The sequence below is a fragment of the Schistocerca serialis genome, chromosome 2 (genome assembly GCF_023864345.2).
Source record: "Schistocerca serialis cubense isolate TAMUIC-IGC-003099 chromosome 2, iqSchSeri2.2, whole genome shotgun sequence".
Classification (NCBI taxonomy): Eukaryota; Metazoa; Arthropoda; class Insecta; order Orthoptera; family Acrididae; genus Schistocerca; species Schistocerca serialis.
The window spans coordinates 745,806,457-745,822,469 of NC_064639.1; the positions used below are offsets into that span (position 1 = coordinate 745,806,457).

Here is a 16,013-nt window from a genome sequence, read left to right on the forward strand (position 1 = left end):
GGAGGGTTTAACAATTTTATTTCACCACATGACGGAATTGGCGCTGCATGAAGACCTGAGTGGCAGGAATGATGTTGGCGCGACGTGTCGTTTCCCAGGAGAGCCGGTGTGATGTTGTGTAGTCCTTGTTTGACAGGCAGCAACTTTTATCTTCACATGCCCATGTATACATGGCTTTTTAGGTGACGTTCAGAGCAGTTTAACTCATTCCTTATACCTCCAGAACTGTATTGTTCTGGCCGGAAGAGTTGCTCGATCGCTTTCATTGCACATGCAGCATCTGTTGTCTGCAGTGATAAGCTTGTCGTGGCGTACAAGCTGTATATAGAAGCGGGAATCATGCAGCGGGAACACGTCGAATATTCGTGTATCCGAACATTGGACCTAAAGAAAAGCCATCCTTTATTTAAAGGAAACTGGGCATTTGCATATTTATTTATTAGTCTAATATTATTACAAATGTGTGCTTGTACGATTTTATATGTATACGATGAAGCTGATTTGGCTCATTATTATGAGTGTACCATTTCTGCAAATGCTGACTCGGTGTGATAAGAAAATTTTGTGTACTGATATTTGAAGATAGTCGTTACTGGTCGAAATTAATAACCTGATATAGAATCTTTTTGCGATTCGTAGATGGAATAAAAAAATATATAAAATCTTCCTGGTTCAAGGAGAAAATTTCGCTCGTAAAAATGGGTGCGTCACTAAGAGACAACAGATATTAGGATCATACAGATATCAAACTCGAAGTATACAAATTACGTAGGAAGCAGACTGATTTTCCTCCAGAACGTAAACTCAGAACGGCTACGCGAATCATCATTTAAATCACTTAGCACGGTCTCGCAAGAAAATCTTGGGCAAAAATGTCCAGAACAAGCCGGAAAATGACCATCCGAATGCTTCTCTTAAATCTAAATATCCCACTCATTCCTACCAAACCGTTTTCTCTCGGAATGGTCTTTCCGGAAGAGACTCGAATGATCTCTTGAAAGCGTCTACTTAGGAGTTTTGTTCATCTTCCCACCACTCTTCTCCTTCAGGGAGTTCAATTTACTCTCGAACCATCTTGTCATTGGTGAGCTCAATTTGCTACCTCACGCAATGACCTATCAACGCTGGGTATTTCCATCCTGTCTATCGTCTGGATGATACTCGGGATGATAGTCCTTTTGATTTCACTGCACAAAGTCCCTAGGCGTAGTCAGGTGTGGAGCGCATGAACTCAGGCGACTTTTCGACGCCCTCTCATCTTGGCGACAGTCACAGCCTGCGGCCAGGTTGGTAGCGGCTTACACGATGGATTTTATTTTGAGAAAAGAGTGTGAATACTTCCATGTGTTTCTTGCATCTCTGAGCCACCAAGAAGACATCACATTAACAGCAGCTCCACTTGTCTGTGGCGAGAAGGCTTTTAGATTTTCTATGAACTGCTTCAGATCCTCTGGAATTTTGCAGCAACCCTTTGGCTGTCAGTCAGCTTTTAAATGGAGACACTCCTCCCAGAGCGACTTACAATCTTTTAAGCCACGCTTGTCCGTCTTCTCTGGCTTTAGGGAAAGTCTTACGAGAATCTGATGATACACTACTGGCCATTAAAATTGCTACACTAAGAAGAAATTCGGATGATAAATGGGTATTCACTGAACAAATATATAATACTAGAACTGACATGTGATTACATTTTCACGCAATTTGGGTGCATAGATCGTGAGAAATCAGTACCCAGAACAACCACCTCTGGCAATAATAACGGCCTTGATATGCCTGGGCATTGAGTCAAACAGAGCTTGGATGGCGTGTACAGGTACAGATGCCCATGCAGCTTCAACACGATACCACAGTTCATCAAGAGTAGTGACTGGCGTATTGTGACGAGCCAGTTGCTCGGCCACCATTTACCAGACGTCTTCAATTGCTGAGAGATCTGGAGAATGTGCTCGCCAAGGCAGCAGTCGAACATTTTCTGTATCCAGAAAGGCCCGTACAGGACCTGTAACATGCGGTCGTGCATTATCCTGCTGAAATGTAGGGTTTCGCAGGGATCGAATGAAGGGTAGAGCCACGGGTAGTAACACATCTGAAATGTGACGTCCACTGTTCAAAGTGCCGTCAATGCGAACAAAAGGTGACCGAGACGTGTAACCAATAGCACCCCACACCATCACGCCAGGTGATACGCCAGTATGGCGATGACGAATACACGCTTCCAATGTGCGTTACCGCGATGTCGCCAAACACGGATGCGACCATCATAATGCTGTAAACAGAACCTGGATTCATCCGAAAAAATGACGTTTTGCCATTCGTGCACCCAGGCTCGTCGTTGAGTACACCATCGCAGGCGCTCCTGTCTGTGATGCAGCGTCAGGAGAACTGCAGCTGTGGTCTCCGAGCTGATAGTCCATGCTGCTGCAAACATCGTCGAACTGTTCGTGCAGATGGTTGTTGTCTTGCAAACGTCCCCATCTGTTGACTCAGGGATCGAACGTGGCTGCACTATCCGTTACAGCCATGCGGATAAGATGCCTGTCATCTCGACTGATAGTGATACGAGGCCGTTGCGCTCCAGCATGGCGTTCTATATTATCCTCCTGAACCCACCGATTCCATATTCTGCTAACAGTCATTGGATCTCGACCAACGCGAGCAGCAATGTCGTGATACGATAAACCGCAATCGCGATAGGCTACAATCCGACCTTTATCAAAGTCGGAAACATGATGGTACGAATTTCTCCTCCTTACACGAGGCATCACAACAACGTTTCACCAGGCAAGGCCAATCAACTGCTGTTTGTGTATGAGAAATCTGTTGTAAACTTTCCTCATGTCAGCACGTTGTAGGTGTCGGCACCGGCGCCAACCTTGTGTGAATGCTCTGAAAAGCGAATGATTTGCATATCACAGCATCTTCTTCCTGTCGGTGAAATATCGCGTCTGTAGCAGGTCAATTGCGTGGTGTAGCAATTTTAATAGCCAGTAGTGTACAATAGCTCCATATTTAGCAATTATACAGGGTGTTACAAAAAGGTATGGCCAAACTTTCAGGAAACATTCCTCACACACAAAGATAGAAAATATGTTACGTGGACATGTGTCCGGTAACGCTTACTTTCCATGTTAGAGCTCATTTTATTACTTCTCTTCAAATCACATTAATCATGGAATCGAAACACACAGCAACAGAACGTACCAGCGTGACTTCAAACACTTTGTTACAGGAAATGTCCAAAATGTCCTTCGTTATCGAGAATTGATGCATCCACCCTCCGTCGCATGGAATCCCTGATGCGCTGATGCAGCCCTGGAGAATGGCGTATTGTATCGCAGCCGTCCACAATACGAGCACGAAGAGTCTCTACATTTGGTACCGGGGTTGCGTAGAGAAGAGCTTTCAAATGCCCACGTAAATGAAAGTCAAGAGGGTTGAGGTCAGGAGAGCTCGGAGGCCATGGAATTGGTCTGCCTCTACCAATCCGTCTGTCACCGAATCTGTTGTTGAGAAGCGTACGAACACTTCGACTTAAATGTGCAGGAGCTCCATCGTGCATGAACCACATGTTGTGTCGTACTGGTAAAGGCACATGTTCTAGCAACACAGGTAGAGTATCCCGTATGAAATCATGATAACGTGCTCCATGGAGCGTAGGTGGAAGAACATGGGGCCCAATCAAGACATCACCAACAATGCCTGCCCAAACGTTCACAGAAAATCTGTGTTGATGACGTGATTGCACAATTGCGTTCGGATTCTCGTCAGCCCACGCATGTTGACTGTGAAAATTTACAATTTGATCACGTTGGAATGAAGCCTCATCCGTAAAGAGAACATTGGCACTGAAATGAGGATTGACACATTGTTGGATGAACCATTCGCAGAAGTGTACCCGTGGAGACCAATCAGCTGCTGATAGTGCCTGCACACGCTGTACATGGTACGGAAACAACTGGCTCTCCTGTAGCACTCTCTATACAGTGACGTGGTCAATGTTACCTTGTACAGCAGCAACTTCTCTGACGCTGACATTAGGGTTATCGTCAACTGCACGAAAAATTGCCTCGTCCATTGCAGGTGTCCTCGTCGTTCTAGGTCTTCCCCAGTAGCGAGTCATAGGCTGGAATGTTCCGTGCTCCCTAAGATGCCGATCAGTTGCTTCGAACGTCTTCCTATCGGGACACCTTCGTTCTGGAAATCTGTCTGGATACAAACGTACCGCGCCACGGCTGTCGCCCCGTGCTAATCCATACATCAAATGGGCATCTGCCAACTCCGCATTTGTAAACATTGCACTGACTGCAAAACCACGTTCGTGATGAACACTAACCTGTTGATGCTACGTACTGATGTGCTTGATGCTAGTACTTTAGAGCAACGAGTCGCATGTCAACACAAGCACCGAAGTCAACATTACCTTCCTTCAATTGGGCCAACTGGCGGTGAATCGAGGAAGTACAGTACATACTGACAAAACTAAAATGAGCTCTAACATTGAAATTAAGCGTTTCCGGACACAAGTCCACATAACATCTTTTCTTTATTTGTGTGTGAGAATTGTTTTCTGAAAGCTTGGCCGTACCTTCTTGTAACACCCTGTATACAGCCGCTCGATCACAGAAAGATCCGTACCTAACGACTGGGAAATCGCTCGAGTCACACCAATACGTAAAAAGGGAAGTAGGAGTAATTCGTTGAATTACAGGCCGATATCACTAACATCGATTTTGGAACATAACATCGGGTTATGGAACATATACTGTTTTCGGACATTATGGAGTACCTCGAAAAAAGATTTATTGACACATAGCACGGATTCAGAAAATATCGTTCTTGCGAAACACAACTAGCTCTTTATACTCATGAAGTAATGAGTGCTATCGACGGGGGATGTCAAATTGATTCCATATTTTTAGATTTCCAGAAGGCTTTCGACACCGTTCCTCACAAGCGTCTCCTAACCAAACTTCGCGCCTATGGAGTATCACCTCAGTTGTGTGACTGGATTCGTGATTTCCTGTCAGAAAGGTCACAGTTCGTAGTAACAGACGGAAAGGCATCGAGTAAAAGAGAAGTAATATCCGGCGTTCCCAAAGGAAGTGTTACAGGCCCTCTATTGTTCCTGATCTATATTAACGATATAGGAGACAATCTTAGTAGCCGTCTTAGATCGTTTGCAGATGATGTTGTCATTTACCGTCATGTAAAGTCATCAGAAGACCAAAACGAATTGCCATATGGTTTAGATAAGATATCTGTATGGTGCAAAAAGTGCCAATTGACCCTGAATAAAGGAAAGTGTGAAGTTATTCACATGAGTACTAAAAGCAATCCACTACATTTCGATTACGCGATAAGTCACATAAATCTTACGGTTGTAAGTTCAACTAAATACTTAGGGATTACAATTACAAATAACCTAAATTGGAACGATCACACTGATAATGTTGTGGGTAGAGTAAACCAAAGACTGTGATTCATTGGCAGAACACTTAGAAGGTGCAACAGGTCTACTTAAGAGACTGCTTACACCACGCTTGTCCGCCCTATTCTGAAGTAGTTATGAGCGGTGTGGGATTCGCATCAGGTGAGACTGACGGATGACATCGAAAAAGTACAAAGAAGGGCGACTCGTTTTGTATTACAGCGAAATAGGGGAAATAGAGTCACAGACACGATACGTGAATTGGAGTGGCTATCATTAAAACAAAGGCGTTTTTCGTTGTGACGGGATATTCTCATGAAACTTCAATCACCAGTTTCTCCTCCGATTGCGAAGACATTCTGTTGGCACCCACCTACATAGGGAGAAATGATCACCACGGTAAAATAAGAGAAGTCAGGACTCGCACAGAAAAATTTAAGTGCTTGTTTCTCCCGCGCGCCGTTTGAGAGTGGAACGATGGAGAGACTGCTTGAAGGTGCTTCATTGAACCCTGTGCCAGGTACTTTATTGTGAATAGCAGAGTAATCATGTAGGTTTATATGTAGATGTAGATGTGGTGCAGATTAATTGCAATCTTTTGTACAGATCACAGAACTGAAAAGTATTACGAGACACAAATTGCAGTAACAGAAAATCGCCATGAGGTTTAGATGGACGGCAAATTCTCTTGAACCTGTGGAAAAGAGGAACTCACAAACATTTTTTTAAGGCAGCGCATGATATAATCGGCCAATATTAAGTAGCAGTTTAGACTTAAGAAAACACAAAAATCTGAGAGTGTAAAGAGTTGGAATAAGATGTTTTCTCATTTAGCAATAAGTTTTGTTTCAGTAAGGTAATAGAGTAAAATCTTCAATGGATAAACCAGTGTCGACTGATAAATCTTTTCGGTATCCCATAAGTAGGCCTTGGAGGGAGTAATTTTTGTGAGTCTTTCAAAAGAAGACTCAAGTCGTAGAAGCTGAGAATTCAACGATTTAACGTACCTACATCAAACTTATTTTCATGGTCTGTCGACACGCAGACGCAAGCGTCTGGTCCGTCTAATCTGCGTATTGACCTTCCTCGTCCGTCTTGGAGCAATATGCAGACTCATATATCGTAGACTTCCTGTGCCAGGATTAGTATTATTGTTGATTTTAGTAGTATGAGCATTAAGCAGTAATCCAACAAATGTTTCTCTGCCTAAAGTTTCGTCTCCTAATGCTAGAGAAATCCTCAGACAAAACAAACTCTCAGAATTTCTAAATTTTGCAAAAAAATATTAATTTTAATATAAATTTCACCACGAAAATAGAGAAAGAAAGCTAAATTTCGTTTCTGGACATACAGATAACACACACTGAGGTGACAGAGTCATGAGACAGCGATATGTACATAAAAAGGTATAAAAGGACAATGCTTTGGTGGAGCTGTCATTTGTGCTCAGACGATTCATGTGAAAAGGTTTCCAACGTGATTATGGCCGCACGACGGCAATTAACAACTCTGGTGGCGGAATGGTGTTTGGAGCTAGATGCATGGAACATTCGATTTCGGAAATCGTTAGGCAATCCAATGTTTCGAGACCAACAGTGTCAAGAGCGTGCAGAGAATAGTAGATTTCAGGCGTTACCTCTCATCACGGACAACGCAGTGGCCGACGGCCTTCACTCAGCGACCGAGAGCAGTTGCGATTGCTTGCAGTTCAAGCAAAACTGCTTGAAATAACCGCAGAAATCAATGTGGTACGTGCGACGATAGTATCCGTTAGGACAATGCAGCGAAATTTGGCATTAATGGGCTGTGGCAGCAGACGACCGGTGTGAGTGTCTTTGCTAACAGCACGACTTACCTGCAGCGCCTCTCCTGGGTTCTTGACCTTATCGGCTGGAAACCAGACGAGATCGCATTCGGGAGGACGACGGTTCAATCCCGCGTCCGGCCATCCTGATTTCCCTAAATCGCTCCAGGCAAATGCCGGGATGGTTCCTTTCAAAGGGTACGGCCGGCTTCCTTCCCCGTCCTTCCCTAATCCGATGAGGCCGGTGACCTCGATGTCTGGTCTCCTTCCCCAAACAACCCAACCAACCCAACCAGACGAGAGGAAAACCTTGGCCTGGTCAGATGAGACCCTATTTCAGTTGGGAAGAGCTGTTGGTAGGGTTCGAGCGTGGCGCAGACCCAACAAAACCGTGGACTCAAGTTGCCAACAAGGCACTGTATAAGCTGCGATCCATGGACGTCAGTATTCCCAAACAACGACGGAATTTTGATGGATGACAATGCTCCATGTCATTGCCCCACAACTGTTCTCGAGTTGTTTGAAGAGCATGCTGGACAATTCTAGCAAATGGTTTGGACAGCCAGATTTACGGGCGTAAAACACATAGAACATTTATGACACGTAATCAAAAGATCAGTTCGAGCACAAAATCCTGCACTGGCAACACATTCACAATTGTGGATGGCTATTGAGGCAGTATGGGTCAATACTTATGGAGGTGACTTCCAACGACTCCTTGAGTCCATGCCACGTCGAGCTGATTCACTACGCCGGGCAAAAGGAGGTCCGACACAATAGTGGAAGGCATCCCACGACTTTTATCGCCTCAGTCTATGGGAACTTGAGGGGACAAAATGTACAGAGAGCCCACTCACACGGATACATACCTTCGTAGAAATTCAAATCAGCTTGCCATGTGAATAAAAGAATTAATTAAGATGCTGGTGTACCGAACTAATGGAATCCGTGAGCCGTGGTACTTTGAGTAAGAGCTCAATCACCTAAGAATTACTTTCAGAGGGAATGGTTACTCTCACAAAGATCAGCAGCTCTCGGCAAAAAAGCATCAGTTAAAGGCAAAATTTTCATTTCATCCGTAAAAGGTCACAGATTGCATCAGTAGATTGCTAAGAAAATACTGTATTGACACAACGTTTAAGCCGACAAGGAAAGTGCTTGAATATTTAAATACTGCGAAGGATATCTATATCATTCTGCGAAAGCCACCTAACAGTGTGTGGTGTACGGTACTTTTGGGACCACTAACTGATCCCCCATTCCACGTTACACTTTGTAACGGCGCCTTTGAATACTGCGTGTAGGTAAGCTTTTGTATTAGCCTTAATTTCTCGAATTTTCTCGTCATGGTCATTTCTCGTGATGTATTTGGAAGGAAGTAATACATTGATGAACTCTTCCCGGAGTGTGCTCTCTCGAAATTTCAATAGTAAACCTCTCCTCGTGCATAGCTTCTCCTTTTGTAGCGTCTGCCACTGGAGCTTATTAACATCTCTGTAACACTCTCGCGCCGGCCGGAGTGGCCGAGCGGTTAAAGGTGCTACAGTCTGGAACCGCACGACCGCTACGGCCGCAGGTTCGAATCCTGCCTCGGACATGGATGTATGTGATGTCCTTAGGTTAGTTAGGATTAAGTAGTTCTAAGTTCTAGGGGAGTTATGACCACAGCAGTTGAGTCCCATAGTGCTCAGAGCCATTTGAACCATTTTTTTGAACACTCTCGCGAGGACTAAATGAACTTGTGAAGAAATGCACCGCTCTTCGTTGGATCTACTCTATCTGTTCTATCAGTACTACATGGTAAGGATCCTAGATTGACGAATGGTACTCGAGAATCGGCCGAACAAGCGCCTTGAAGGCACTTCCTTCGTGGATCAGTTACTTTCCCTGTTATTCCCGTGAATCTCAATTAGCACCGTCGTCCAACACTTGACACGGCAGGAGTATGGAAATTCAGACACCTGCAGTCAAGTATACATAGGAACTACTAAGAGAAGTATTAACAATTGTCGGCTAGGCAACAGGGATAAATTCGCAGTATCACAGCGTGGACTGTGACCAGGGCACCATCAAATTAGATTCTATTCGATTCTCTGATATTGTAGTTGTATCAAAGTCCATTTATTACTATGCTGAGATGTAGAAGGGAGTCATAAAAAATTTAGAAAGATGAAGTTCAGTAGAAAAGAAGAACGACTGATATCAGTCAAATTGAAGGTCTTAGTGCTAAATAAAGCAAACAGTACCAACTCGCCTGCAGCACAAGCTCCTGTAAGACGCAACGGTGAGACACAGTGAACTGCAGCAGCGGTCTGATGACGTCACTATTCGCCTGTTACGTGTTGCGCGGTTATGTGTAATAAGTTCGACTTGCTGTGCTTGTTTGATTTCAAAAAGCAACTAACACTATCCTTACATCCTTTAAGGATATCTCCAGGACGAAACGTGAGGCATAGAAACAGACCGTGCCCTAATGCCCGTAAAACAGAAATTATCAAGAACAGGTAACTTTTTCACCGTTCACCAGCCGTACTCATAATGCCAGTCCCATATTCAACCAAGGTGAACTGATCTACATTCCACAGTTTGTGTACGAATCCAAAATGACTGTCGTATTTAGGTGGTTGCCACCCTAATGGACATATTATGTTCATAACAGTCCAAGGACATGCTTCCATCTCGTGACTGCTTAGTAAAACGTTATTGTTTCACAAAATTTGGACATATTTATCCGCGATCCTTGATTATAAAAACTTGTATTTCTGTCCGTCGATCGCTACTTTTATTTAAAAAAGACCAGTTTCAGGAAATATTGCCCATTTTTATACAAAGTAACCTGTTCTAACAGAACAATCAGTTCACTTTCATATACCGTAGTACATTGTGCGAAACACATCGTTTTCAAATAATGATACCGACCGACAAACAGAAAAATAAGCCTACTGTAACGGTTTCAGTTTCTTCTGTTCTTTCAACTTTGACTTTTTATTTCTCTATGGCCTCTGTAATTGTAAAAACATCATCACTGCTTATATATTTTGAATTGCAATATTACGTAAATAGTAGAATATTTTTAAGTTAGAGATATTTCGGTATTATTATACAGCCTTCATTCAAAATAGTTTATTTTCCTATTTAAGTCCAACGCCTTTCACAATTTTGTAAACTTTCTTATTAGGCTTTGGGAGTTACATCTGTCTTTGTTTTTCCACTTCCTTCGATCATAGAATATCTGAAGTCTACATCGATGAAAAGCTTTTACATTTGGACTTTCATTTTACTGATTCAGATGCAATTCTCAAAATGCCGCCCTTGTGAATGGCGTTGTAGCTTTATAATGCGTTGAACTGTGATAAGAAAATTAAATATTATGGTTCAAGGCGATCTGTTGTTGTTGAAACATAATAACGTAAAAATAGCAGCCACTGTGTGCACACAACCACGAAAGTTTATCAGTAACAAAATTTCTTTTTACAAGAAATCATTGCCTGGCAGTACCGTTCAACGCGATCAATGGGGCAAAGACATAGAATTCCTGATGTCATGCATCGCAATGTCCGTGGGCTTGGGAAATATCTGGCGCTTCCCATTCGTCGCCTACGAAAATGGCGGTGGAGCTTTTCTAATTCCGTACATAATAGTCCTTTTCTTGATTGGAAGGCCAATGTACTACTTAGAAATGGTCATTGGACAGTTCTCCAATTACGGATCAATCAAACTGTGGAGATTATGTCCAGCATTCAGAGGTGAGTTAAAACTTAATTTCGCATGTTACTTACCGCAATTTTCTTAACGGTTAAGTAAGTAGTAAAGTCAGTTTCAAAATCAAAGTTGTCTATATTATAAATGTATGTACTTCATTTAATATTTTCTTAACAGGTTATGCTACATACCAATGGTGGTTTCTCTGCGATGTTTGACCTAGATTACGTTTAGTTACTTAACATCATAGAATAAATAGCGCTAAGTATAATCAAGAAAATGGTTACCATCTATCAGTCCATTCAACGGATGATATAGCTCGTATACTGCTTTCAGTTTACGATATACAGCCACGTTTCACATCAAAATAAATTGTGTTGAGTACGAACCATGAAAGAAGCAATGAACTATACTTATTCTGGCTGCCACTGATGAAATAGCCAAGAAAAAAGTTATTACATATCACTCTTTATTTTCAGTGAACTATTTAGTTCGTTAGTTACGTTAATGGGCAAATTATCAAGAATCTTTGTGTTGCATCAGTTCTAAGCCACTGACAGCCTTAATAATGGGTAACAAAGGTCAGTTTTTCTTCTAGTGATTTAGTTATGGGCATCACAGTTCTTCTCAATTTGTGATCGATTATTTATAACACATGTCAGGGTCAATCCATGTATTATGATGATACAGTTAAAGTGCAGTTACATCACATATTATTCTTACTGGTCGTTTTTGTGCAATCAACACCTTCTTTATAAGTCATGAACAAACCCAGAAAATTATTCCATAACGTATTATTGAGTAGAAACATGCATAATACGTCAGGAGGCAGATTCGTTTTTTTTCCAAGACCAGCAATTATATGAGGAGCAAAAGTAGCTGAACTTAACTGTTTGAGAAGTTCAGTAATATGATTCTTGCAAATATTGGCTTAGATTTACTATGCATTTGGTCTGACATTAGCATCTCTTTCTATACATACCTCACCTCATACCACCTCTTTCGACCTACTCTTAAAACATTGTATCGTGTTCTTATTATTATATCTCATTGCCTTGTATGAAACTGCCTCGAGGTCGTAAAGTGCTCTGCTGTTTATTTCAATTAATTGTGCATCTTGATTAGATCTTTAGCGACAAGCATTTCATGTGAAACATAGCTTAGAAGGCCGAAAATAGATCAAAATTCGTTTGAAACTGTGGAAAAAAAATGTTTTGCATCTATTCATTTTCAGAGACGCCACAGTGTTTGAAATGGTAAAAACAGACGCAGTTGGTAGATACTGTAAGTCTGTAAGGCAACTGACTGAGACGAACGAACGGCTGCAGCCGGCGGCGTACACGGAAGAGTGGACGTGCTTTACGTCCCTGAATCACTACAGACAGATGTCTTTGCATCACGCATTTTACCTCCCACGTCCACGTCCTTCTGTAGCCGAACTAGTCTTCATTCTTTCGTAGCCTGGGATGTCGGCAGATGTCACAAAATAACCATAATTTCGAACACACCACGCAGAAGGATAACTAAATAATGAAAAATGCGTCTTAGGACCTAGCTTTGGCAGTCAGTAATCGTTCTGCCGATCACAGAGCAATTATATCTTATAATGAGAAAAAAGTAGAGGAAGCTGCTTTTGTACATTCATAAACCTACAAAGCTGCGCACTTGGAAATTGTTATCAGCATTATTAATCCAGCATGCTGCGATACACTGTAGCATTACACGTTTCAATATAAACTTACAGCGTTATCTTCGAATTCATAGTGTAAGTAAAAACGAAACATGCCATCGTGCATTTACTGTCTTCTTTTTTTCCATGTTTCTAGTGTCAGGGAGTCATGTTTCTTGCAGTTTCGGAATAATTCAAATACAAGGGCTGTTCAGTAAAGAATGATCATAATTTCTTGCGCTAAAATTTAATCTTATGATATCCTGTTAGCTTAACGTGCAACAAACGCGCCGTAGTAGTTTCATTGTTGGAACTCCTGGTTCCCACCTATGAGAGGCAGGCAAGGTGAGATGTTCAGTATCGCCTACCACTGCAATGGAGGTAACACTCGAGAACAACATGCGGCTTTGAACTTCTGCTTTCTTCAGATGAGGCCTATACAATGTTACAGGAGGCCTGTGGAAAGTCTGTTCCTCCCTACACCACAGGTCGAAGGTGATTTAAAATGTTTTAAGAGGGGAGACAATCAATTTCAAAGAAAGTTGGACACGGTGCTGTCATTGTGGGAGAGAATCGACGAATTACCTTAAGATCACTTTCTGAAATATTGAACATTTCATTGGGTGCCACCCTCCCTTGCATTGGTGACAGAAAAATTATACATGACACTTGTTTGTGCGCGATGGGTTCCAAGAGTGTTGATTTCAAAACAAAATGACATTTTCGTGCAGGTCTGCATGCAGTTAAAGTTGATGTTAGAGGAATACCCGGAGTTTTTTTCAAATTTAATCACTGCTGATAAAACTTGGCTACATCATTTTTATCCTGAGAGCAAGTAGCAAAGCTCAGTGTGGAAATCTCCTTCATCACCAACTCCCAAAAAAAGCAAAAGTAGTTGCTTCTGCTGGGAAAGTTATGGTCATCTCATTCTTTGATATTCATGGAATGTTGTAACTGCACACACAACAGTAACTGGACAATACTACAGGGATGCCCTGGAAACATTGCAAGTCCGTATCAGGAGCAAAGTCCACATTTCCGTGAAGCGGGCTGGATGCTGCACCACGATAACGCACGGCCGAATATTGCCAATGTTGTTGCTGAATGTCTTGCAACTACGTTAATTTCCGTTGGAATGGGCACCGATTGGAGAGCCATTACATGTATATCTAATTTATACTTCGCAAGTAATCTTACGGTTTGTGGCGGAGGGTACTTTGTGTACCAGTGCCACGTCTTCCATTTCTTATTCCAGTGCCAAATGGTTCGTGGGAAGAATGGTTGCTGGTAAGCCTCTGTGTGGGCTCGAATCTCTCTAATTGTATTTTTGTGATCTTTTCGCAAGATATACGACGGAGGAAGAAATGCATTGATTCGCTCTTCTAGGAACATAGACTGTCGGAACTTTAACAGTAAACCACACCGTGATGCAGAACGCCTCTCTTGCAGTGTGTGCAACTGGAGTTGGCTGAGCGTCTACGAGACTCATTAGCCCTCACTGTAACTGTAGCTGTAACGAAACATGCTTCTCTTTTTTGGCTCTTCCCTACGTCTTCTATCAACCCCATCTGGTACGGATCACAGACCGATGAGCCATAATCAAGTAATGATCAGAGGAATATTTTTTAAGTTATTTCCTTTGCTGATGGACTACATTTCATGAGGATTTTTCCAACGTATCTCAATCTAGAATCTCCTTTACCTGCGATAATTTTATGTGGTCATTCGACTTAAAATCGCTCCATAAGCATACTGTTGTATATTTTATGTAAGTCCAGTGATTGTTTTTCAATCGTGTAGTCATGCAGCAAAGTGTCTTTCTGTCTATGTATACGCAATACGTTACATTTGAAAGTGTTGAGTGACAACTTCCATACCTTGCACCAAGCGTGATCCTCTAAATTTCTTCCTACATTTAGCTACAATTTTCTAACGCACCAACTTCTCTGTACACAACAGCATCATTCACGAAAATTATCATGGAACTGTCGACATTATCTACCAGGTCATTCACTGAAAAGTAATGGTCCTACAACACTCCTTTGGGGTACGCAGAAGCTATTCTCATGTCTGAAGATTCCTCTCCTTTGAGAATGACATGGTGTGTTCTGTTTGATAGAAGTTCTTCAGTCCCAAGCACAAAGTTGGTATGATATTCCGCACGCTCGTATCTAGTTCATTCGGCGACAGTGCGGATCTGTATCGAAAGCCTGTCGGAAGTCAAGGAACAGGGCATCTACCTAGGTGCCTTTATCTACTGCTTTCTGGGTCTCGTGGACGAGCAAATCTTGCTGGGTTTCACACGATCGCTATTTTCTGAACCCATGTTAATTCCTACAGGGAGATTTTCGGTCCCCAGTAATGTCATAATACACTAGCATAAGACAGGTTCCAAAACTCCGCGACAGATCGATGCCAGAGAAAAAGGCCTACAGTTTCGTGCTTCTGTTCAACGACTCTTCTTGACAACAGGAAGAACATGTGCTTTTCTCCAATCTCTTTCAGAGAACTACGGTACACTACTGCTAGAAGACGGGCAAGTTCTTCCGCTTACTCTGTATAGAAACGAACTGATATCCCGTAAGGTTGGTTGATTTGGGGGGAGGGGGGGTAAGGAGGAGAGGGGACCAAACAGCGACGTCATCGGTCCCATCGAATTAGGGAAAGCGGGGAAAGAATTCGGCCGTGCCCTTTCAAAGGAACCATGCCGATATTTGCCTGAAGCCATAACCTATATCAGGATGCCCGGACGCGGGTTTGAACCGTCGTCCCCACGAATGGGAGTCCAGTGTGCTCGTTTTCTCGTTCGAAGGTTTTAAAGGAGGAATTACAGTGCGATCTCCCCCTATGAAACAGCTTTCGAAAGAGACGTTTAGTACTCCTGCATTTTCTGCGTCATCCTCCGTTTCAGAGCGATTTTGGTCACAAAGTGTCTGGACAGGCGGCTTCGATTCGATTACTGATTTAACATAAGACCAAAACTTCTATGGATTTTCTGCCAACTCGGTAGACAATTTTACTTCCAAGTTCGTTGAACGCTTCACGCATGGCCCTCCTTACGCTGTCAACTTTGTTTAATTTTTGCTTGTCTTTGAGGCTTAATTTCGTTTAATTTTTCAGCGGAGCTCTCTTTGTTTTAGTAGCGGCTTCCTAACACCTCTGTGGAGCCACAGCGCCTCTGTTCCATCCCTTGCAACTTTGCTGGGCACATACCCGTCTAAAGCGTATTTATTTTAAATGTGGTCATTTGCTTTAGGTATTTCTATTGTAGTACTCTTTTAATGCATTCCTCGTTATCTCTGCGCTTTTGGTCACTTTTGATGCCCAAAATTGTCTGTGTTAGAGATGAAATTTTCATGTTGACCTGTCAGATACTCTGAAATCTTCAAATGGTTCAAATGGCTCTAAGC

At 42.5% G+C, this 16,013-nt stretch overlaps 1 protein-coding gene across 1 annotated transcript in view; it reads left to right on the forward strand.

Moving 5' to 3' along the window:
* Positions 1–16,013, forward strand: part of LOC126456381 (sodium-dependent nutrient amino acid transporter 1-like) — a 111,173-nt gene that overhangs the window by 18,096 nt on the left and 77,064 nt on the right. Inside the window, exon 4 of the mRNA XM_050092135.1 lies at positions 10,711–10,978. Within this exon, the coding sequence (XP_049948092.1) occupies positions 10,711–10,978 (268 nt within the window). The remainder of the gene's footprint in view (positions 1–10,710; positions 10,979–16,013) is intronic.